Source organism: Carcharodon carcharias, chromosome 22 (assembly GCF_017639515.1).
Source record: "Carcharodon carcharias isolate sCarCar2 chromosome 22, sCarCar2.pri, whole genome shotgun sequence".
Lineage (NCBI taxonomy): Eukaryota > Metazoa > Chordata > Chondrichthyes > Lamniformes > Lamnidae > Carcharodon > Carcharodon carcharias.
The window spans coordinates 47297414-47324006 of NC_054488.1; the positions used below are offsets into that span (position 1 = coordinate 47297414).

Consider the following 26593-nt stretch of genomic DNA (forward strand, 5'->3'; position numbering starts at 1 on the left):
TCTTGAAGCACAGGACAAACCCTGTCCCACCTTATCATTTATAAGGAGAAAATGAAATTCAAGCATAAATTTACACAGCGACAGGATGTCGAAACCTGTGACTGGGATGGGGATGGGTAAGAGCCATGTCTCCAGAGCACCAAGTTAATATCTTAGAGAAATCATGATTTTCTGGGTGTCTGAATTTTATATCCTGATTCAGCTACTAATTATCCGTTCCAAGACAGCAATGTTGTTTCTAACTCGTGTCTCAGGGGCCTCCCAAAGCGTAGCTGCGACTGTCATTGGCACTTGTGCAAGCAATAGAAATAAAAATCGAGGCAGATGGAAAACAGGCTGCCAATTCACCTGCTTTACTCTAACGCACAAAGTCAAAATTGCCCTATTTATGTGAACTCACCCTTCGTTTTGGTAGATGATGCCCAGACTGTAATTTGACACTACTGTAGATTTTGAACTTCAAGTACATCAATAGCCCTCGGACAACATGTTCCCATGGAATTTCATTGTAGCAGAATTCCTTGCACCAGTAAAACGCTCTTGTGAATTATGCACAAACATCAGTATTAAGAAGGGGCTTATCATGTCATCCAATATGGTTCTACCTCGTTAGAGGATACAATGAATGTAATGGTGCTGTTGCACCAAGAGTGTGAGAGAGCTAACTTGCTTCTAACAGCTGCATCCCAATCCCATCTTATTTGCACATCCTCTTTTCCACATCTGAGTTTCACCCTGTGGTAATCAAATTCTGCTCGTTAATATATAGTGATGAGTCTTGAAGAAGAAAACGACGATTGTAACAATATAAGGTAAATATTTCTACTTTTTGAATAATCTTTTCAGTATTGGCTCCTGGTTGCAGCTAAGCTTGTTAGACATAAGAAAAACTCACTCCAATGAAGAGCATACGATAATCAGATGGAAACAAATTAGCAAAGTAATTTTTACCTAATCAGGATTTGAAAGTTTTAATACAATATAAAAGTGATATCCTTAATTCCAATCCTCCTTTTCCCAATTGAAGCCCTGGTCTACACAGGGCCTGCGCATAATGGAAACCTTTTTAAGGCATTATACTTGAGAGCTAACATAATTACACTTTGCAGCTTGCCTAATCGATAGTGTGAGACCAAGGTTAACTAGAAACCTCAATCTTTTCTCTCCCAAAGGATTAATTATCAAATGTGTACAATTCTGGAGGCCAGAAACAATGGACCTATAGTTAACATATGGAAATGCATGGAGATGTACAGGTGTACTGCTATTCGATTTTGTTTTAAACTGTTGTAACATTTACATAAAGGCACTATTTGCTCAGACTGTTGGATTATTTCAAAAAATCTTAAGTCAGCGTACATTTGCTGTCACCTTTTGGCATTACTGTCCACATTTAAATGGTTCGTGCTATAATTACACACTTCAGGCAATGGAGGTGCTGCAATGCCACCACTGACAGGAGGATGTACTTACAGTGTGACAAGTTTACATAGCTTGTTTGCATTATAAATGTAGATATGTGAATTGAAAATATAAAAATAATGACAGTGTATGATTTTAAAATGGTAACTGTGGCAAGAATTTTCCCGTTGACGAGTGGGGGCGGGGCCTGCTCGCCGATGCGTAGAATGACGTTGGGTGGAACACCTGATGTCATCCCGCTTCATTTGCAGCCGAGTCAGCTGTGCGCCCGCCAACCTGTCAATGGCCTGTTGAGGCCATTCAAAAAACAATTAAACCAATTAGAAGACCTGTCCGTCTAAGCTTAAGGTTGGTGGGCAGGTCGGGACTGCTGGCGACCACCTGAAAAAGCATGAAACCTCAGCCACGGGCGGGATGATGTTTCGTTGCTGAATCAAAAAATTAAGATTCACTTTTACTTCAAGATATGTCCATGTCCCAACTCATGTGACATTGTCACATGAGGGGACGTGGATGGCAAATTTGATTTTCGAAACAAAAAATTTTTTCCCTTTGGGAATCGCTCTCCCTGCAGCAGCACTTTGTCTTTTCCATGCGGACGTCACGCTGGGCTGGCCTTAATTGGCCCACCCATGAAAAATGCCGATTGGGGTCGCCGATTGGAGGGGCACCTGCCCATGCCATCTCCCCCACTTCCCCCCGACGGGGGGAAAATGTTGCTCTGTGTTACATCTGTGCAAACTGGTTCACTTATCCCTCATTCTATAACACAGATGATTACATGTGGTCCTGCTTGCACTTCCATGGGAGCTTGACTACTTTATGAAGGTAAACAAAATAAACATTTAGCTGTGTTTTTGGTGTATTTATAAAAACAGTTTAAAAAACCAATCTTAGCCTAATTCCCTGACAATTGTACCAAGGAATATGTTTTTGAGTTGCTGAATTAAAATACTTCACTCAGGCTTTTCACTTCCAATTGGTGATATACCTCTTGGCTGCATTAACTACATGATGGAGGCCTTTTTTTTTACTGCTGGCTAAATACTGTGCCATCAGACCATGTCATCTTGATGACTGCTCGTGTTGGTGCCTATAATTTTATAAAAGAATTGACTGCTAACATGTTTGTAAGGTGCAGTACACTGCACTGTGGTGTTATGGGAATTGCTGTGGAAAGGATTGGATCCATCAGTACCTATTGTAGGGCTGCCAGTCGCAAGTTATTCACTTAAATGCTGCAGTTTCAACTGAATAATAATATACAACATGGAGTCTTGATGCACGTCATTACCAATTACCCAGCCAGACAATTGGGTCAGTTAGTTGACTTCCAATAAATCACTGGTTGTGGCAGCTGCCCAGTTATTTTAAAATGGCAATCCCTCATAATTTAAACCAGTAATAAATGGGAATTTGCGTTACACTCACAAAATTAAGTTAATTTCGGGTAGGGGAAACTTTTAAAAAAAAGTCTGTACTGTATTATGACAGCATATTATTGTTTGAAGCCTGTTTGCAAAACTGCAAATGAATGATATGATGGATTGCCTGCAGTTAAGTGAAAATACCCATTTAAAAAGCAGAACGTAGCAATATTTTGCAGTGTAGAGAGCTGGGATTATAATCTGGTTGTGCTGTTAACCAATGGTAAGTTACTCGCTGTCGAATTTTGCATTTCAGGTTTAATTTTCTCTGGGATGATAGCTGTCTGTAACAATGCACAGAATTGGATTTGAACATCGTTCATGGTGTAGGCTTAAATACAAGCAACAAAATTAATTTCCAAAATCTCCTGAACATTTCAGGTCAATTTTATAAAAGCAAAATGAACCACCCAAGGCTTGTACTACGCAACTGTTTGTAAGCGGAGCTGGGGAATGATTTAGTGGTAAATGGAGTATTTTATCACAACTGTCCGAACCTTTGAAAGAAATTAAATCCATATGACATTCACAGAAAATCACCCCCACAGTGGGAGTTGGGGAGTTCTGTGTACCACCCCACCATTTCCCAAAAAAATATTTTGCTGTGACTTGAGTGACAGAGGGAGGGAGAGAGAAGCATACTGCACTGAGTGCCTCATTTAACCTCCTAATGGTACAATAATATGTCATGTGGAGAGTGATATTGCCTTTAGAAACCAAATAACGTAGAGCACAAGGGGGAAAGTGTGGTTGTGTGACTTGGACAGCAAGCAATATTTCACAAGCAATTTGCTTTGATGAATCCAATATCCTAACTGCATGTGGATTATAATCTTTCTGGTGCAGTGCCTCACCATCTGAGTTCAGAAGGGATGAGAAGGGAACAGGAATTTGGAGGAAAACTGATGCAATGCAGTTCACTTCACGGTGAAATGCACTGAGGTAAAATGTAATTAACCCTGAGAGCTGAGTAGCGTCACCTGTTACTGATTTGAGGTTGAGAAGAGCAGGAGAACCTCAAAGTGAGTGCTCGTGCCAATGTGGCATCGTTCACTTGAGCTTCAGCATTATTTTTGCACTCACACTTTCATTTTGTTTTTCGCTTCAAACATCTCAAAGCGCTCGCCAATAAGACGGAAGTATGCTATCTTTTCTACACTTGCAGGTGATCTCTTAAACCTTTATGGAGCAGATATTGCTGTAGCAGGACATCTAATGGCACCTGCTCTTAGTTAGACTTGCCCCTGCGCCCTTCAGCTCAGATCATTGTTGCCTGCAAAGCTGCTGCAAATGTGAGCAGGTAACAACGTAGTGAGGGTTACGGCATCTGGGAGCTAAGTGAACAGGTCAAACAACAGGGGAGGGTATCTCTTTATGCAACCATATAAACAGCTTAAGGCTGCCTAAGTTCCAATCTTCTCTAAATATGTGGGAGGTGCCAGAGAATTGGAGAGTGGTAAATGTGACACCCTTATTCAAGAAAGGTTGTAACAACATTCCCAGTCACTACAGGCTGTTCAGTTGAAGACCAATGGCGGAAGTGTTTTAGGAACAATAATCAGAGAAAAAAATCAACACACTTGGAGAGGTTAGAGTCAATTCAGGAAAACGAGCAGTGATATCATTTATTCTTTCGTGGGATGTGGTCATTGCTGGCAGGGCAAGCATTTATTGCCCAACCCTGTTTGCCCTTGAGAAGGTGGTGGTGAGCCGCCTTCTTAAACCGCTGCAGTCCATTTGATGTGAGTACATCCACAGTGCCGCTGGGAAGGGGCTTCTAGGAATTTGACCCAGTGACAGTGAAGGAACAGCGATAGAGCTCCAAGTCAGGATGGTGTGTGGCTGTGAGGTGAACTTGCAGGTATTGATGTTCCCATGCATCTGCTGCCATTGTCCTTCTAGGTGGTAGAGTTTGTGGGGTTGGAAGGTGCTGTCTAAGGAGCCTTGGTGAGCCGCTGCGGTGCCTCTTGTAGATGGTACACACTGCTGCCACTGTGCTTCGGTGGTGGAGGGAGTGAACGTTTGAGGATGGTTTGCTGATCAAGTGGGCTGCTGTGTCTTGGATGGTGTCAGGCTTCTTGATTGTTGTTGGAGCTGCACTCATCCAGGCAACTGATGAGTATTCAATCCACACTCTTGACTTGTGCTTTATAGATGGTGGACAGGCTTTGGGAAGTCAGGAGGTGAGTTACTCTCCACAGAATTCCCAAACTTGGACCTGCTTTTGTAGCCACAATATTTATACGGCTTGTCCAGCACAGTTTCTGGTCAACACTAACACCCATGTTGATAGTGGGGATTCAGTGATGTCAATGTTAAAGAGAGATGGTTAGATTCTCTCTTATTAGACATGGTCTTTGCCAGGCACTTGTGTGACACGAATGTTACTTGCCATTTATCAGCTCAAGCCTGAATGTTGTCCAGATCTTGCTGCATTTGACATACGCTGCTTCAGTATCTGAGGCGTTGTGAATGGTACTAAACATTGTGCAATCGTAAGTAAACATCCCCAATTCTGACCTGATGGAGGGAAGGTCATTGATGAAGCAGCTGAAGGTGATTGGACCCAGAACGCTACTTTAGCACTGATAGCACTGTCGATATCACTGTGCAGTTATAGCAGCATCATGAAGTTCAAGCATATCAATGACCTTCCCTCCATCACAAGGTCAGAAGTGGGGATGTTCACTGATGATTACAAAATGTTCGGCACCATTCGCAACTCCTCAGATGCTGACGCAGCCCATGTCTAAATGCAGCATGACCTGGACAACATTCAGGCTTGGGCTGATATGTGACAAGTGACATTGGCGCTCATGCAAGTGCCAGGCAATGACCATTTCCAACAACAGAGAATCCAGCCATCTCCCCCTGACATTCAGGAGTGTTATTATCACTGATTTCCCCCATTATCAACATCCTGGGGGTTACCATTGACCAGGAACTGAACTGGATTAGCCCTATAAATACTGTGGCTACAAGAATAGGTAGAGGCTGACAATTCTGTGGAGAGTAACCAATTTCTTGACTCCCCAAAGCCTGTCCACCATCTATAAGGCACAATTCAGGAGTGTGATGGAATACTCTCCACTTGCCTGGATAAGTGCAGCTCCAACAACACTCAAGAAGCTTGACACCGTCCAGGACAAAGCGGACCGTTTGATTATTACTCCATCCACCACCTTCAACATCCACTCCCTCTACCACTGGCACAAAGGGACAGCAGTGTGTATCAGCTACAAGATACACTGCAGCAACTCACCAAGGCTCATTCAACAGCACCTTCCAAACCTGTGACCTCTACACCTAAAAGGAGGAGGGCAGCAGACAGATGGGAACACCACCATTTCCGCTCCAAGCCACACACCCTCCTGATTTGGAAATATATCGGCGTTCTTTCACTGTCGCTGGGTCAAAATCCTGGAACTCCCTTCCTAACAACACAGTGGGTGTACCTACACCACATGGACTGGAGCGGTTCAAGGAGGCAGCTCACCACCAACTTCTCAAGCGCAAACAGGAATGGGCAATAAAAATGCTGGCCTACCCAGTGACACCCATGTCCTGTGAAAGAATAAAAAAAAACCCTGTGTTCTTCAAGTAGTCACACCAGCTGTCAAACTGAGCAGATACTTTATTCAGCTCCAAAGACATCTCAGCGCAGCTCAGCATCTTGGATATTCACAAAGGGAGACTATAGAATTCATTTTTAGCTGAATTCACACCATTGCTCCAAGCAGTGCTTCATGTTCCACTCTCTTAGACTTCGCATAAACCAATGAGAAGGAATACCAGCCGTCCTTGATCTGTGTGGACGTGCTCACTCACTGAGTTCATAACTGACATCAAAAGAGATACTTCCTGGTGATATCGAGACTTGAAATGCCAACTATTCAGAGAGCTCAGGAATACCAAAGCTCTCAATGTAGATTTGAATTTTTTAAAATAAGTTTCCCTTTCCCAGCAGCAACATTGGGCAAGTATTCCCTGAATTCCTAAATCTCCTATGGTAATGTAATTGCATCATGAACATAACATTTTACCGTAATATTTGGATAGGAACAGGAGCATGATAAAGTGAGTGAACCTTTACAAGCCACTTGGACCACATTGGATTCTATTCTATCATTTTGCTTTGCCTCAGCTTTCGATGATGTGTCTAGCACTTGCAACACTCCAACCACCATGACCCCCAGTGAGAACAACGGGACAAAGGAAGACAGGGAGAGAGACAATGTGGAGGAAAAGATTGAGGCAGCAGACAGCCAATCAACTGCACTGCCCCTTGAACCTCCCACTCCTCAGGAGAGCGAATCAATGGAGGAGGAGGAAGCAGCGGAAAATCAGCAGGGGGAGTGGCAGCTGGTGAAGAGAGCCAAAAGGAAGAAGGGGCTAAGAAGGGACCAAGACACTTCCCAGACAAGTGGCAAGAGGTGTCTCCCATCCGACATGGATGACAAGGGCAGCTGCTCTTTGGACGAAGAAGGGAAAGGGCGGCATCTACAGAAGAAGCGACAAAGCTCTAGGGAGTTGGAGGACGAGACACCCGAGCTCCAGAACATTGGAGACAATGAGGAGACCAGTGCACTCCAACTTTGCCCACAACCCGAAGAGGTCAGCGCACCCCAGCTCCGGGAAGCCAGGAGCAGCAACGCCCCAGAGGGGTAGAGGATTGGAGAAGCTTCTACAACAGAGGGCATTTCAAACCCCGCTCTCTGCACAAACCCCCAGATGCCACCTGAGCGGAACATCTCCAATGGGGAGATTCAGGACAGTTTCCTCAGCCCATCCAAAGTGAGGCAATTTGTGAACACTTTGGGTATGCAGGAGCAGACCAAAGGTCTGGGACTCTCAGAGACAACAGGTTTGGTAAGAGAATAAATGCTTTAAAATGGGGGGTTCTCCCAGGACCGAGGGACTGGGAACTGTTTAGAGCTCCCCGGGCTGTACAGCTCAAAATGAATGTCTGCAAATGATAGTAATATTCATTGATTGTATTGATGCACCTCGTGGATCCATGTTGTAAAAGTTGAACTGGATTGTACTTTTGTGATGGTGATTTTGAAATGGTTTGGAATGTTCTTGAAGATATTTTATGAATAAAGTATATTTTTGCAAAAAAAAAGTCTAGCTGCACTAGTAGTTTGAGGTTTAGACAATAAATTAACAGACACATTTGTTAACAGTGAACTGGTAAATGAATGGTATTCAGCCTATACAGTTTGTTTACGATAATTGCAAATTGCTATTGTCCAAATAACAAAGACTCTTTCCTGCACTAATCCTTAACATAATATTACGATGTTACAACTCCGGCTGTCAGCCTGGGAACGGAAATCTTACTATAGAATCAAGGCAATAGCAAAGCATATTATTAAGAATAAAAAGTTGCTGAAAGTGTGCTCGAGGCTGTGACACGCTGGGACTTTTGGATGCCGATCATACAGTGCGAGAGATTATCTTGAGTCCTGTTGTGTGTTGGAGGCTTGTCACATGCTCTCAGCCACCTGTTATTCGACAATGTTGGAAGGTGTCTTGCCGACAGGATGTTCATATCCTGGGGGTGGAGCAGTGTGTGAGATTAATGGTGGATCTTTGTTTTTGCACATACTGTGTTTAGTTCTTCTTCGCTGCTCTTATTTGTCCAGCCCTTTCTGGCTCTTAGGCACCACTCAATCACCTGTAGCCAGGAAGGTGAGGTAGGTCGGACTGTGCATTTCTCTTTGCCTTTTGTCAACATAGCTGCAGAGTTGGCCACAGGAAGAAGGCATTACAAACCAAACTAAATGCCAATATTCCTCCACTGTTGAAACTAAACTGAAGAAGTCTCATTTTATCTTTTGTGTCAAGTGCTTATGTCCCTCTCAACCATTTTCAACACCTTTTTAGACCAGGTATGTCCAACTTATGAATAGGCTGTTTGAGGTGCAGAGGGATCTGGGTTTCCTGGTACATGAATCACAAAAAGTTAGTTTCCATGTACAGCAAGTGATTAACAAGGTAAATGGAATGTTGTCATTTATTGCAAGGGAAATGGGATATAAAAGTAGGGATGTTTTGCTATATTGTCTTGGGTATTGGCGAGATCATACCTAGACTACTATGTACAGCTTTGGTCTTCTTATTTAAGGAAGGACATAATTGCATTAGAAGCAGTTCAGAGAAGGTTCATCTGACTGATTCCGGGGATGAAGGGGTTATCTTATGAGGAAAGGTTGGACAGGCTGGGCCTGTATCCATTGGAGTTGAGAAGAATGAGAGATGATCTGATTGGAACATAAGTCCCCTCAGGATCTTATGACAGGGTGGATGCTGGAAGGATGTTTCCCCTTGTGGGGGAGACGAGAACTAGGGGTAATAGTGTAAAAATAAAGGGTCTCCCATTTGAGATGGAGATGAAGAGAATTTTTTTCTCTGAGAGTCGTGAGCCTATGGAACCCTCTTCCCCAGAAAACGAGGGAATCTCTCTCTCTATCTCTCTCTCTATTTTTCTCTCTCTCGCTCTCTATCTCTCTCTATCTCTTTCCCTATATCCTTCTCTCTCTCCATTCCTCTATTTCTCCCCCTCTCTCTTTTCCCCTATCCCTCTCTCTTTATCTCCCACCTCTCTCTCTTCCTGCGTTGAGCTTCCACAGGTTTCGCACAAAGTAACTTGATTGTAGAACACCAAATCAGCTCTTGAGCTGTTGATCTTGTCCTCAAGTGACTCTGTAGCCTTAATTGACAATGTAGCTATATTTGCTCCATGCAAATATTCACAATGTATGAAAAACTCAAAAGCAAATTGTATTGAGGAAGATGTAAAGTGACACAGTGAAACTTGATGAATTGACCAGACCCCAGTGAGAATGATTCTTTAACATTCATTCTAATTTATTTTCTTAATCATAAATAAATCACATTTACTTGTTCCTGACAACTAGACAGATGTTGTATGAGTCACAGGCTGGCTTTCAGTTAGCAACAGCTGGAGAGATTCTAACTGAAGCAAATTGCCGAGTGGTTCATTATGTTACATGGTCAATTAACAGAAATATTAAACTACTCTTATCATCATTTCTTGTACAGGAACATTAGGGACAAGAGTGGGTCATTCAGCCCCTTGTGCCTGTTTTGCCATTCCGTTAGATCATGGCTGATCTACTCTTGAAATCCATTTTCCTATCTTTGTTCCACATCCCTTTATAGGCTTTGGCTAACAAAAATCTTCTATTCCAGGAAAGAACAGGAGCTTGTTAATGGTGTGGTGCCGGTCACTGCAGTACCATCATGCAGTGCCAGAGAGGTGATGGGGGCCAGATTACATTCCAGTATTCCTTAGGACCTGATTTCTGTCAACATGAGCAGTTGTCTCTGCAGCAGGAAGTAGAATTGGAAGAAGATTCTCCATGGGCCACACTTGATGGTGAATGGAGAGTGGTTCCAGGGCCACACTAATACACTTACTCCCAGAGAGAGATTCTGCTGGGACCATGCTTGCTGTTGGATGTGTTGGTCATTCTCCTATAGCCACTGCTAAAGGAAGAGTCTCTGAATCTTGTACCCGCTGATGGATGGCTCAATGTGGCAATGTGCACATAGTCATCTGCTCTTTTGAACACTTAATGAGCAGCTCGAAAATAAGAGAGGCAGGGAGGGTGTGTTATTAGAGAGTAAATAAGAATAGCAGTTGGTTTTGTTTGACAGTGAGACATCATCCTCCATAATTGGGGGAGACGGTGGCATATTGGTAATGTCACTGGACAAGCAACCCAGAGGCTAGGGTACATGGGTTCAAATCCCACTACATGGGTTCAAATCCCACCACAGCAACTGGTAGAATTTAAATTCAATTAATTAATCTGAATTGAAAACTAGTCTCAATAATGGTGACCATGAAACTTTTATGTCTTAAGTCTGAGTTCACTAGTCGAGTAAACCCGAATTGCACGCCGCTTTAAGCACTTGTTAGTTGATGCTTGCTAACAATAATGGAGAGAGACCGACATAAGAACAAACTGTGATTGTTTACTGCAACAGAAGGCAGAGCACTAAATCCTTGCGTGCTCCCGCAACTACCTCCAGCTAGCCCGCGCTGTACTTTGAAAGGTCAGTACCGACACATGGTTAGTCCACTTGCATTCTTTTAAAGGTACATGGTACAGCACTTTACCACAGAAACTCTCATCGATTGTAAGAAACCACCTGGTTTGCTAATGTCCTTTAGGGAAGGAAATCTGCCATCCTCACCTGGGTCTGGTCCACATGTGACTCCGAATCTATAGCAATGTGGTTGACTCTTAACTAACTTTGGAAATGGCCTGGTAAGTCACTCAGTTCAAGGGCAGTTAGGGATGGGCAGCAAATGCTGGCCTTTCCACTGACACCCACATGCCATGAAAGGATAATATGCTGGTTAGGTCTCTGGGTAGAGTCAGTGGATAAAGTTTAAAGCTCCTATTTGTAATGAAGTAACAAAACATTTGATTGTTAAACTGTAAATAATTAAAGCAGTTTATGGATTATTCAGATTCAGTTCTTGGAATTACTTAGGAATCGATCCCTCTTTTTAGTGAATTAGATAAGTTATTTCTTTTATGTTGATGTATGAATAGAACAAAGTTTTGGTCCTGCCACAGCCTAATGAAGTATTAACCCCTGTCATACATTCATTCAGCTGTAAGGATTAATTACAGTTGTCTGGAAGATATTTGGACATGATTGTCCTGCTGAATTACTTTCACTGGCATGTTTATGTCCCTTGATTGCACTAATATGAACAATTATTATAGAGGGAATTAGACAACTGTATTTAAGGATAATAGATTGAGGTTTCCTTCTCAGTTTTATCTGTAATGCCTGTTTTCATTCTTTAATCATCTTACACAAACCAACTCAATTTAAAATGATCCAACGAAATTTCAATCATTAACAGGAGCTGAGCAGAGTATGGATCAAAAAGCATGTAGCTCACAATGCTCCACAAAGGGGTCACGGTTGAAATTTATTACCAATAATTACTTTATTTCACCAATTTTTGTTGGCTATAGTAACTTGATTGTCAGTGTAATCATTATGAACATCGGCTTCTGAATTAAAATAACGGAGCCTTAGCTGGTTGCTTTTATATTGCAACTTTCATGTCCTCGGGAGTCCCAAAATGCTTTACACTTAATTAATTACTTTTGAAATATAGCCATTGTTGCAGGGAAGCTGACGGTCAATTATTTACACACCATAAGGTCCCAAAGGCAGCAATGAGGTCACAAATCTATTTTAGTTAGGTTGGCTGAAGGACCAATTTTGGCCAGGGAGCACATGGAACTCTTTTGCTCTTCTTCGAACCAGAGTGCTGTGGTGTCTTTTACATTCAGCTGAGAGGGAAGACCTTGGTTTAATGTCTCAGCTGAAAGTCTCTCTCGACAGCGCACTGAAGTATCCGTCCGGATTATGTGCTTAAATCTCTGGGGTGGGGCTTAAATCCATGACCTCTTGACACCAAGAAGGAAGTGCTACCGCTGAGTCAAGGCTGACGCCTAAGTACAGTTGGGAGTTTCTGATTGGATATAGGAAGTGTTACACTGGAACACCATAACGGTACTTTGTTCAGTTTTGAGGTCAGGAATATGGACTTGGCAGATTTGGCCCTTTTCAGTTTACTTGGCAAAGCAGCAAGTAGCGCTCTCAATCTTCATGTTAATGTTCTGCAGAATAACATAAAACAAGAAGTTTAAATCAACTAGCAGTTTAACTAATACCTTAAAAGAGTGGTTTGCTTCTGGCCTCTGGGGTGATGTTCAACAGGTTGTCTCCAGTTCCGACCTGACTTCTTGCGTGTTATAATACTGCCCTGCATCAAATTACTTTGATGTGTCATATCTTTAGCCGCTTTGCCCTGTCACTTACTCCTCCCCAGATTTTGAGTTTCCACTAAAACTATATAAATGTGCATGTTCAAATAACTATCACATTGAAAGTTAGCATTTAGCATGTCAATGCTAATTGAGCAGCCTCAACACTGCATGGTGCCACTATGATTGACCAGCCAATCATCTAAAGGATAGCTCTTTATTTTGTTAAGTCATTGCCTCATTCTTTTCCTGCAAACAGTTGGGTCTCTCCAACCCTGTGCTAATGGGTAGAGAAGTTACCTCTGCAATGTTGGGTTAATTATGGATAACCCTCCAATATCTGACTAAATTACAGAGTCATTGCCAGTTAGGGATTGAATATTTGCCATGAAGCAACCCAAGTTCTGACTATGATTCGTGGGATTCTGCGTCAGGCTCCTGAAATATATTCTTTTTTCGTTCCTTTCCACTGGTAAGGGTGTATTCCCTGAAAGAGGTATACGTAATTCATTGAACCAAATGTTAGTTACATTGAGACTAAAAAATTACAGTTTTAACATTTTAATTTATAAATAGTTGATAATTATTAAAGGAATAATTTAAAGCTGAATATCTTGTCCCAGGGAAGGCATACGCAGTCACTTTTATTGCAATAATATTTAATAGTTGTATTATATCATGGCAAAAAAGTCTCTTTTAAGTTGCTTTTCTCCATTGCCTTGTTTAGGTTTTAAGGCAGAGGTAGGTAGACTCTTGACTAACTAGGGAGTCAAAGGTTACTTGGGCTAGGGAAAGTGGAGTTGAGGCCACAATCAGATCAGCCATGATCTATTTGAATGACAGAACAGGCTCGAGGGGCCAAATGGCCTATTCTTGCTCCTAATTTGTATGTTTGTAGGCTCCCTTGCAACACACACAATTCTCCAAGATAGCAGGGTAGCAAGGGGTAGCAGGTCTCAAGTGTCTGTTTAATTTTCAGCAAGGTATTCAAATCCAAGTCTCATAGTTGCTTCTGCATATTCATTGCTGACTGTCTGAGTCTATAGCGCTTATGAAATTGTTCCGTTGCACGGTCAATAAAAACATGATAAATGATGGTGAATATTTTGAGACTGAAGGTGGGTCTTATTATACATCTGAAGGATGGATTTTCTCTGTAACCTACCAAACAGGTCAATATTCCATCACGGGAAGACATAAGCATTGCACAACACGTAACGCTAGTCTTGTCGTTTGGTTCCAGACTTTTTTCCCATGATATAGTACAACTATTAAATATTATTGCAATAAAAGTGACTGCGTATGCCTTCCCTGGGACAAGATATTCAGCTTTAAATTACTCCTTTAATAATTATCAACTATTTATAAATTAAATGTTAAAACTGTATTTTTTTAGTCTCAATGTAACTAACATTTGGTTCAATAAATTATGTAAAACTCCTTCAGGGAATACACCCTTACCAATGGAAAGGAACGAAAAAAGAATATATTTCAGGAGCCTGACGCAGAATCCCACGAATCATAGTCAGAACTTGGGTTGCTTCATGGCAAATATTCAATCCCTAACTGGCAGTGACTCTGTAATTTAGTCAGATATTGGAGGGTTATCCATAATGAACCCAAATGCCCCAGCAATTATTGCCTCAGCTGTCAACTTTTGTTCAGTGATAACAATTGCACCTCATCCATGCTTTTGTTACTTCCTGGCTTGACTGTTCCAACGCTCTGCTGGCCTGTCTCCCATCTTCCACCCTGCATAATCCTTAGCTCATCCAAAGCTCTGCTGTCCTTATCCTAATTCATTCGCCCAACTCCCCTGTGCTTGCTTACCTAGGTTGGCATCAATCTCTCAAATTTAAAATGATTACCCTTGTATTCAAATCCTTCCAACTTGATCCTTGTCATCCTCTGAGAACTCTGTCCCTCCAAGTCTGGCCTTGCGTGCCGCTGACTTCCTTCACCCCACCATTGACAGGGCCTGCACAGCTGAAGGCAATACTCAAGTACTGAAACCTCCTCCCTAAACCTTTCTGCCTCTCCACCTCTCCTTCATTAAGATGCTCCTTAAAGCCTACCTCTTTGATAAAGCTTTTGGGCATTTGTCCGAATATCTCCTTATGTGGCGCAGTGTCACATTTTGCTTAATAACAGTTTTGTGAAGCACTCTGGGACATTTTATTAGGCTAAAGGTGATCTATAAATGCAAGTTGTTGTTATTTCAGCTGTCATTGATGTAGTCATTTGCTTTGAAGATAAGGATTAGTCTTTCCCACAGTTCTTCCCTTTAATCAATCAGCTTTGCATTTCACTCACTTCCCTTTGCATTTCACTCACTTCCACCTTCTCCTAATTCTCTATAGAATTTAATGATAGACTCTGTCAAGCTGCCACCCCCTTATGTTCTTTATCTCTATTTTGTTCTGTCATGTAACTCCAGTCTCAACATGACCTGCAGGAGAATACTTGATTTGAGATAACGTGAGTTGACTGCTAATATTGTGGTTGATTGCTTGAATAATTAATGATAGTGGACTATTGAATTTGTTTTGCCTTCCAGAACTGGGTTATGAAAACAGAATAAATGAAACCCTTATTGAAGCAGAGTGATGGCTCAATTCTTACAAGAGGACAGGCTACCTCATTACTATGTATTAGAGACGAATGAAGTCATGAGTGAAGTTGAATAATGGTCTGAATGTTACTGAAGAGTAGACCTCTCATTATATGTTAGAAATAGAACCAAGCAACCATATTTTAATTAAGAAGGAGGTTCTGCTGCTGATTTATGTTTAACCTTTCAATTTGAAAGATGCTTGTTGTGTTGTGTCGTGTGGTGCATCCATGATGAAGATTATGTAATTTGTTGTGGTTTTATGCATTCTCTTATTCGAGGGTGGAATTACTTTGAGAAGATGGATGTTTTTGTGGAGATTTGTGGTTGATGTTGTGGCTTTATTGAATGGATTGAAAAATGGGATAGTAAATAATTTTGTTACGGGTACAGAAACTGGTCCGGTGGCCTAACACAGCTAATTAATGCATTTGAGTGCATTTCTTAACTCCTGTCTATCAAAGTCTTGCCTAGCACTCTGGCCAAATCTCCATGGACTAGAGCCTGCATTTAAAATCACTTGATATCGTAATGAATCCAGACAGAATTTAGACCATCCTAATCAATCTCTTGTGGTATGACACACAATAAGTTGGGGAACATTTTCTTTCCCTTGCTTGCCTCTCCTGTCTTTGTGATGTTGTTTCTTTCTTTGCCTCTTGTTATGCTTCATTCTTTCTCTTTCCTTTCTGCTATACTCCCCCAATCCTTTGTTTCTTCCTTTTTTTTTTACCTTTTCTGCTTTGATCTACAGCCAACTTCTGTATCCTCCCTTCACTTTTGCTACATTCATCACTCACCTCACCTTTAACTCTCCGCTTCTCACCTCCCTCCACTTGCACAAGGGCTGGCAGTGAGAACCGCTTCGCTTCCTACCCTCTCATCTTAATTGCTTCCTTCAAAATGCATTGTTTGGATTCAAAATTCAAGTTTTTAAACAGAAATCAAATCAGAAAGAGGAAAGACACATTGACCTGGAAAGTTGTTGGGACTGTGCTCAGTTTTTTCAGGTATTAAATGAGCGCTTAAGCATCCAACATGGTAAGTGAGGTGTGCTGCCTGCTGTATTGATAAAGACCTGAGCCTGAAATAAGCATTTAGTTGTTTACACATATAAGTAGAAGGCCAAGAGTCTCTTTTACCACTCCATCCTAGAATTGGGTTGTCCTGAACCTATCAAATTTTTGTTTAAAGAAAATACCTATCTGAAAGTGGATTTTTTTTTTATTATTCATTTAGGGATGTGGGCATCAGTAGCTAGGCCAGCATATTTTGCCCATCCCTAATTGCCCTTGAGAAGGTAGCGGCATGCTGCCTTCTTGAACCACTGCAGTCCTTGTGGTGCAGGCACACCCACAGTGCTGTTAGGGAAGGAGTTCCAGGACTTTGACCCAGCAACAGTGAAGGAACGGTGATATCTTTCCAAGTAAGGTTGGTGAGTGGCTTGGAGGAAAACTCCCAGATTGTGGTGCTCCCATGTGTCTGCTGCACTTGGCTTTCTAGATGGTGGTGGTCATGGATTTGGAAGATGCTGTCTTAGGAGCCTTAGGGATTATGAAGGAGCAGGAGTATTCGATCCTGCATGATAGCAGTTCTGAAGACCAATGCCTCTGTTGAGTCCCAGGCCCCACCCTCCAAATGCAGGAAACTATAGGCCAATTAGTCTAACATCTGTCACTGGGAAAATACTAGAATCCGTTATTAAGGAGGTAGTAGCAGGATATTTAGAAAATCATATTACTATCAAACAGAGTCAACATGGTTTTATGAAAGGAAAATTGTGTTTGATATACTTATTAAAGCTCTTTGATGATATAACAGGCAGGGTGGATAAAGGGGCGCTAATAGATGTAGTGTATTTGGATTTCCAAAAGGCATTGAATTAGGTGCCACATAAAAGGTTACTGCACAAAATAAGAGCCCATGATGTTGGGGGTCATGTATTAGTATGCACCAAGGATTGTCTATCTAACTGGAGTGTTACAGTAAATGGGTGATTTTCAGGTTGGCAAAATATAGCTTGTGGAGTGCCATAAGGATCAATGCTGAGGCCTTAACTATTTATGATATATCTTAATGACTTATTAATAACAGCTCTTTAACCTTGGTCTGGATCTAGTCCAGTCTAATTGTGGGGTGGGGAAGGAGACCCCTCTGACCCATAATTGCCCCACAGCAAATAAGCATGAACTGTTTTTAATCCTGGCTCTTAACAAGATTTAGACCACAAAACTATCGCTAGTTGGACACAAATTTGTAAATTCAGGGTCCAAGGATATGTTTAGTGAGAAAGTGAAAGTGTTCACATTGGTGCTGTTTTAATGAGCCTGTGATTAAGTCATGTTGTAGGGGAAGCATGGAGAAAGTCACATTCTGGACTTGGCTTATGCTATACTTGACGTGGGAATGCTTACTGCTCATCCCTTCCCCAGAAGGGGTGTCCATCATCTGAGCTCAACCAGTGACAATGGGGACACTTAGTACAAATTATATTTTGACAGTGGCAAGTTTTCCTTTCCTGTGCTCGGGTTTATTGAGTCACTTGAGCGCACCCAATACAAGAGAACTAAACTGGGCTCTGAAAAGCAGCACGTGTAATTGACTGTTGCATCTTTGAACTCATTAACTGTACCCATGCCATCCAGGAATAGCAAATGCTGCATCTGTTTTACCCCTCGCACAATCAAATTCACAGGCTCCCCAGATCACTTTCTCTGATGCTATTCGCAGATTCTCTTAAAACAAATGTTTGAAGAAATGGGTAAGAGTGAAAAGAATGAAAGTTCGAAATGACAATTGTGAATCACTACCAGTGTGTTTGGTATACCTGTATTTGCTCTCTGTCCACAAAATAGGCCCGTGTTACCCATTCAGTGAACAAAATGGCAATATTAAAAATAAACTTGCACTCAATAATTCAAACAGGGAAGACCTATTTTGTGTGTTTTAGTTGAGTGTTTGCTGAAAGGACTTGTATCAGATAGGTTAATAACACTTACTGACTACCCCAATGTGATATTCATAATACTGTGTGACAAGTGACAATGTGACTTTTTAAAAGTATATCTGCTTGCAAAATGAACAAAACTATGGTGGGAAGAAATTATTGTTCAAGTGATTGTGTCTGATTGCAACTGTTTTTCAAAAGGATTATCAATGGTGATGTTCTCTTGTTAATGGTAGCTGTGGAAAGGAGGCAGCATCCTTCTGAACTGAATTTGAACCAAGTTTTCTGAATGCAGTGTTTCCCATTCTCCAGCCCCTTGCCTTTCAATGTCTGTGAATTTTCCAATTGTGATTTTCCCCTTTGCCTCTTGACAGGGGTTTTCAGAGAGAGAGCAGGTTACAGAGATATGAGATATGAGGAGAAAAATCCAGCTAGGTATTATTGTAGAATTACTGGAATCTTACACACAGGAGAAAGAGGTTCTAGCTCTTTCTTCTTTCAGGCTAAGAGCTATTCTGCTGCACAGCTCTCACACAAACCCTGGTCACCTGGTCAGGAGCCAATTAAAACGTTGTTGCCAGGCAGTCCCCCATTAGACCAGACTCCTCCTCGACACCATCCTGTCTTTCATGGCACACCCTGTTCCAGGACAGCAACATTGTATATATCCTCACACTGTCCTTCAGACTGTAGCCATTGTAATTTTAATCCACAGTCCAACAGAAATAAAAATACATTTACACAAGAAAACAAGTGGTATGCACTGATATGATGTTGCAGTGTTGCTACACATTGGACTGCCTCTCTGTTTTCTTCCATGGCATGATAGAACACCTGGGTGTTGAGTTTCCTCAAACAACATTATAGATTTTTAGTTGTGCTCTTGTAGGGCAATGCAGCGAAGAAGTTAAATCAAGGGGAAACATAAAGTATCATAGAATCATAGAATGGTTACAGCACAGAAGAAGGCCATTCAGCCCACTGTGGCTGTGTCAGCCCTCTATAGGAACAACTCAGCAATTCATATTCCTCACCCTTACCCTGTAGTTCTGAAGATAATTATGTAATTCTTTTTTTTGAACACCACGATTGAAGCTGCCTCCACCACACAATCAGGCAATGCATTCCAGATCCCAGCCACTTACTGCATAAAAGTGTTTTTACTCATGTTGCCTTTGGCTCTTTTGCCATCCACCTTAAATTGGTGCCCTTTGGCTCCTGACCATCCCGCTGATGGAAACCGTTTCTCCCTCATGATTTGAACACCTCTGTCAAATCTCCTCACGACCTGCCCTTCTCTAAGAAGGACAAGTTCTCTGCCCCACCTTGCCAAGCTGCATTTCCTGCTAAACTGCTCACATTCAAGAGTTGATATTGGAGAAGCCTGGTTACCTGTGCATTCTCTGAGAGAGAGAGAGAGATGATACGTGGGGCTGGGGTAACCGCAGAACGGGAAAAGGCATATAAGAAGGAAACATCTTGGGAAAGCAAATACAAATTCTATTACAGTACCTGATTACACCTATCCTATTCTATTCCAGGGTCTTGATGATTCTCCACAAATGGCGTTTGCACTCAATCAGGAGCTGAAACCAGTGAAGGAAAAGAAGGAAGATGAAGGGGGAGTTGCCCAGACGCAAGATGAAGAATTTGCCATCCGGATAGGTAGAGGTGGATTATCAGCAGGCAAGCATTGTGTCATATGCCGACAAACACAAACATTGATTTAAACAAGTTTTAAAGGGGGCAGGGGTACTGCATTTATTTAAAAAAGAAGTTAGATTAAATGGCAGTCCAAGAGTTTAGTTGTAGTTTCTGGTGGTTCAGCTGCTGAAGCTTCACAAGTAATGAAAATTATTCTTTTCTTTGGCTGCAGACTGTTTTCTACTATGTTCTAATCTTTATAACTAATGTGGTATGTTATCTGCTCTGGACCTGGGTGCACTGTCAAGCCTTTATTCTATCTGCTCCCACTTCTGAATGGAGTGTGGCTTTCTTCACATCATACAGACTTTTTCCAGAGTGAAGGTCAGAAATGATCAGAAGGCATTAAAGACATCATCAGGCTAGTGCTTATTATTGATACTCTCCCAAAGTTATAAATCTTCAAAATTAAAGAAAAACTTTTAATATTGATTCCACAGATGGATTTTCTTACAAATACATGCTGAGGCAGAAAATTCATTTGTAATAATTGCAAAATTGCTGATTTTGGGAAGTGTTGCCATCTTAAATTCCTGAAAATTATTGGGTTTTTTTGTTAGCTTTAAGTTTTTTTGTAAGGTTTGGAGTCCCCTCGGTGCTGATGGTTGCCCCATGGATAGAATGGGAGCTGAAAAATAGTGGGTCCGAGCAGGAAGCTGGCAAATAGCTTGGATCTATAATCAATTTTATAAGTTTCTCAATAGATTACAATTTAAGAAGAAAACTCAAGAGATAGGATAACGTAGGGCTCAGGCTTGGTAACCTATAGGTGTATACACTCCTGTAAGTGGGTTGGAAGGGTTCTGACGTTTCTTAGATCCTAAGTTGCAGGTTAAAGGGACTTTATTTCCTGCAATTATTTTTTTTGTACAAAAATTCAAATATTGTATATAAAAAAAAAATGAGTAGTGGTTTCCACAGTGTTACAGTGACATCAGTTTATCATTGACAGCTTTAAAGACATTTTACAGTCAAGGTGCATCTCTCATGTGTGGAAGCATATGCCCCTTATGGGACACAGAACAAGCTTCCTTGTTTCCATCTTTTGTGTTTGATTTGACTCCTAAGGTCTCCCAGCTTTGGATTTTACGACCATTAGGAAAGAACCAGTTTGCAATGTGTCCTTTGACTAAAATGCAATGTAATGTGATGGTATGTCACCCTGTTCAGTTCATGCATGGCTCTTTCTGAACCGCTGCAGTTCATGTGGTTCAAGAAGGAAGCTCACCACCAACCTCTCAAGGGCAAATAGGGATGGGCACTAAATGCTGGCCCACATCCTGTGAATGAATAAAAAGAACTGTGGCAACAATTATTTATTTACATTTTTATAGCTCTTCAGAGGGAATCTCCATCTTGAGGTATCCTTGTGATCTCCCGCCTACATCAGCAGAGCCCCCCTCTCCCTGTGGGGCTGCTGGCCGGACATCATTGCAGGCACTTTGATCAGGCCTCCTGGTTCCCTGGTGCACCCACTGTCCTTAATTGGACGGGGCTCCCGGTGGCGCATTTTAATTGGCTGCCTCCAGGAAGATCACATCATCCCAACATCCTGCTACAGCCACTTCCGGGTTTCCAACTATACCGCTAAATTAAAAAATCATTGCGACTCCAGATTATCTCTTTCTATTAATAAAATAGACCAGTAACTGCATTCATCAGTGTTCAACGGCAGGTAATTGTAAGGAACTGGGAATAGGCTAAATGATGTGTCAAAGATAAATAAGTGGGGCAGTTGCCAGGTCATCAGTGTGCATGGGTACTCCTTCACATGATGTCCTGTGGCTTCAGCTGTGTCCTCCGGCACTTCTGCCCCAGGGGAGGCAGGGGGTGGATTTAAAGAAGGACTCGCTGAGCCCCCAGTCTGCCTCAGGGAGACTGTCTCCAGACAAAGGCTGGGTTTTGGCCTCAGCAAGGGAGTGCCTGTCTGCCATCGGCTACATCTCGGTGGTGTAACTAATTTGACCCCAAGTAGTGACTCAGTTGTGCCTCATTAACTACACCGCCAGTGCCAGTCAGACCCCACCTCCTGTAAGAGTGCTTGGAGCTGGGATCACATCAGGAGGCCCCCCCGACGTGAGATTCTCTCACTTTGCTGCTGGTCTCACTCCTAAATTACACCCCTGTGACAGGGAAAATTCAGCTCCTGGTCAATCAAGGCTTAAATTTTTGTTTGTGCCTTGCATCGCCATCTGTTGTGGACCAAATGGAAGAAAGATAGGGAGACATGACACTAAACAGTAAGAGTCATGAATAAAAGTGGGCAATTGAGGAATGGACAGGTTTCGAAAGAAACCCTTTGATTCCACCTGACTGGGCACTTAAGTTGAACCTGGCTTTAATGCTGGGCCCAACTTATCTCCCCATCATACTGTGAATCAAAAGACTATCTTTTTCACATCTTCATGTTTGACTACACACTGGACATTGACTCCAGCAAGCAATCTGGTCATTTATTTGTTGTGCCCACAAACAAGGAATTTTTTCCCTTACTTTATCTTTTGAGCAGGTTAACTTGTGCCGTGCTGCCCTGCCATTTTCATCATATCCCTTCATCCTCTAGCTAAATACTTCATGTTACCATCAGGTAAATTTGAATGGAGGTGGTATTGGGTAGGAACTCATTACAGGAGACCTCATAAATTATTCTACTTAGTTCTGTCGAAGGGTCATGAGGACTCGAAACGTCAACTCTTTTCTTCTCCGCCGATGCTGCCAGACCTGCTGAGTTTTTCCAGGTAATTCTGTTTTTGTTTCATAAATTATTCCCCATCATAGTGTTCAAAAACTGGCGTTTCCCTTCTGCTCTTTCACAAAGGAAAAGAGAGTGACGGACATCCATCCCTGCCTGATGTTTCCTAATTATTAATGCTTGGCATTAATCGAGTTTGGAAAGCAAAGTGGGATTTTCAGGAGTGTGAAATAACAAAAGATGATAAAACTAGTTTATTTTCACTTAAAATAATTTTTTTGGCTCCATTTGTGAATTGTCATAACCCTGCAAGATTTACTGGTTCCCTCCCCCCTCTCTTTTGCCAACTGTTTGATTGTACAGGAAGTTCCCAGGCTAAAGCAACTAGCTGATGTCACACAGTTCAGAGTTCACAAACAAATTTGCTGTTTAAATTTAGAAAATGAAGATGTTTTAAAGTGGCGGCTGGAAATTGCGTGAATGTTAACTTTAACACCCGCTAGCTAGTTCCTGCACACACAGGTGGGCAGGGAGAGACAGAATACTGGATGTACACAGAGAGGTGGGAGCATCAGGACCAACATCACAAAAATGTACTTGTGTGCCAAAGCCAATTCGTTGGGCATAAATCAAATTAAATACATAATTTTCTCTTTAGAAGCGGAATGTCCTTTGCACCATTCTGTGGAAAATACTCAACATAATGGCTGAGTTCTTTTCAAGTCATAATCAGCTATCATTTCATACTGGGAGATATTATGTGGGGCCATGTGGACCCCTTTCTTTCAGATGCTAGCTACAAGGGAATATTTATGAGTAGAAGCATTTTACTGGGAATATGGAGGTAGTCTTAGTGATGTTTTAAGTCAGAAACATTAATAGTAAAGTCCAGAATTTCTGGTGGGAACTTTCCTGGCGGACTTTTCTAAGTATTCTTACCCGGAGGTTCAGCAATTTTCCATTATTTGGTCCTTCACATTTTCCCATCACAGAATAATGTTACAACATTATGTATCAGCCTGTTTCCTGCCTATTAAACCCATTATCTGCTTGCCATTGGCAGGAGTCCGCAGAATACATGTCTCACTTTTATCCCAATTGTTCTCCCTGTTCTGTTAAGTTCCTTTTTTACAGGTTGCTAATTCTCCATACAAAGATACCCCATGCTGAAATGCAGAAGTATATTCTTTCTGTCAGATTCTGATGGATTTACTGTTTATTTCTGTTTTTAATTCTGGCTTCTGTATTCACAATTTTTGCTCTCCCCTCAGATTTTGTTTTTGAAATCTCATTTGGTTCATTTATTGGCATTTTGCAGCTTACTGTAATTAAGTGTAAACACCCCAGTACCACTTCCTATTTTATTTTCAAACACTGCCAATTTCATTAGTGCAATGATTGGAATTCTTAAAATAAAGACAGCACATTCATTCAACAGAGCAAGTAGTTAACTTTAAACAAAAAGCAGTTGTAAGAGAATAAACCTTCATTTTTGGCAGCAGCTGGGTGTGCTCCAGAAAGATGTATTGAGGAATTATTTAAAGAAGTGAATTTTAGCAATTATTATAAATAGTTTCTGTGGAGACCAACACTAAATAAAAGCATTTTGAAGAAGGGAAGATCAGCCAAGGCCCTTGCTTCTGATCCAGTGAACCCTACTTGAGACACTTGTGTAAAAGTCAGGTGAGGACCGGACCGGGCTTCATTATGATGTCGATTTAAAAAAAAAAATCCCTCTGTGCTCATTCCTGTTTTCAAAGCTCATCAAACAGTTTTACCTGGGTTGACAGGTGGGGCGATCTGGCTCGCCAAGGCCTTCATTGTGAACCAGCTGTTTTTTTAAAAAAAAGGCGGAAGAATGCCTTATGCTTCTGCCAACCAAAACAATAAAAATGAAAATGATTCTGCCTCCTTGCAAGAATTAAAAAAATTATACGTCAATTTTTCCCCCTACTTTTTTAATTAACTTGTACTTTTTATATTTCAGAGCTGACCATACTAAAATTGTCAAGCTAAGTAACTAAGCCCTATTTCTTTTCATCCTCTGCAGCAAGACAAAAATGCCTTTTCTGGTTATGTTCAGTGTAACCCTCACTTCAGCCACTTTTTTCTGTGTCCTGTGCAAAAGTGTTTCCTCAGCCGAGCTCATGCTCTTTACAACTGCAGCGTAACCTTCTGTGTCGTGTATTTGGCGATGAGCTGCAGGCCCAACAATGGAGCCTTTATTGCCCACGAGACATGCATTGGAAATAGCACAGACTCTCACTGACCTTGCCAACTGATAGACTCTATGTCAGAGTATATTTCAGTATCTCAAGAGTGCTAGCTCAGATTTATTCTGAAGTAAAATTAAAATTCACAGATGCAGTGGACTTCTTGAGATTACAAATTTTTACTTAACACACAGGACACTGTTTTAAAATAACAAAATGCCTTGAAGTTATGGCCATCCTCTGTAGCATTGCACTTTCAGTTTGGACCAGCGTCTTTGATGTGCAGTTCACGCGTGAATGGAACTTTTATGGAAAACTTCAGCCACCCCAACTTACTAACCGTCCACTGAAGCAGAGTTCACTCTTTGGTTTGAGAAAAGATTTATGCCGCACCTCTTGGATTTTAAGTCCAAACTGGGAGGGTGGATACCAGCCTTGCACCTCTCGTACTTGGGTATAAATAACTGATGGAATGAAAATCTCTGCCATGTGTGACTTTCTCGACAGGTCCGATGTGGAATGAATTTAGCCTGAATCCTAATTGTAGTGAGCATGGGCCTACAGCTCAAAGTAATTTAGCACCGATCTCATTCATAAAGGACACAGGGTGACTGATGAGGGAAATAGAAATTAAAGGCCTACTGCTGGTGTAGTAGGGGCAGATCTTCTGCGATATGTGGTTAAGTAGAGTAGAGGGATACTTAGTTGAATATATAGTGAAAATGCTGGAAATACTCAGCAGGCCAGGCAGCATCTGAGGAGAGAGAAACAGAGCCAATGGATCAGACTGGAAACATTGGCTGGAATTTTCAGTTCTTGTCCATCGCAGGACCAGAAATTCCCACCGGAAGTCAACGGACCTATCGCTGGTCCGTCATATTCTCCATCCCGCCTGCGATAATTCCTGCAGCGGAAGGGAGTGGAAAATCCCGGCCATTATCTCTGCTTCACTCTACAGATACTGCCTCGCTTGCTGAGTATTTCCAGAATTTTCTGTCCATACTTCAGATTTCCAGCATCTGCATTTTTTTGCCTGGATATTTACTTTACACCTGTTTTTTTTTTGTTGTCATATATGAAATGTTCTACTTCTGTTGTATTAAGTGAGCATTTAGTATATTTCCCATGAATGCAATGTCACAAACTTGCACAAATGAAAACCCTTGGCCTGAATTTTCGCTCACGAAAATGGCGTCAGAGGCCCGAATTTTGAAGGCCCACCTCTGAACCCGGTCTTTGCCATTTTCGCGGGCAGAGGGGGGGAATAGGGAAGGTTGGAAATCACGTGGATCATGGAGGCAGTTGCCCTCATAAATCGTCAATTGCCTGCACTTGCGTGATTTTGGTGAGGTAGGTTTTGACATATGGAAGCGTGTTGGACAATGAGTGAAGCAGTGCAAAGAAGAATTGAGGCTGCAGAGTTGTGGTTTCTGAGATTAATAATTAAAGATATCTTGGACAAGTCACACTACCAATGAAGCAGCGCTAGTAAAATCTGAGACCAAAAGAACTCTGCTGACGAACAGAGCCAAACAGACCCTTGCAGAGCCAAACAGAGCCAATACAGAGGCAAACAGAGCATAGCAGGGCCAAACAGAGACTAGCAGGACCAAACAGAGCCAATACAGAGGCAAACAGAGCATGGCAGATACTGGCAGGACCAAACAGAGCCAAACAGACCCTGGCAGAGCCAAACAGAGCCAATACAGAGGCAAACAGATCATGGCAGAGACTGGCAGGACCAAAC

The 26593-nt window shown here is 41.8% G+C and overlaps 1 protein-coding gene across 5 annotated transcripts in view; it reads left to right on the top strand.

Annotated features, from left to right (window-relative positions):
- LOC121293600 (zinc transporter ZIP11-like) overlaps nt 1–26593 on the top strand; it is a 647737-nt gene that overhangs the window by 149021 nt on the left and 472123 nt on the right. For 3 of the 5 annotated variants that reach the window (XM_041216688.1, XM_041216686.1, XM_041216689.1), the window contains one exon: nt 19779–19923. In XM_041216688.1, the coding sequence (XP_041072622.1) occupies nt 19779–19923 (145 nt within the window). The remainder of the gene's footprint in view (nt 1–19778; nt 19924–26593) is intronic. The other 2 variants (XM_041216687.1, XM_041216690.1) reach the window with 1 other exon arrangement.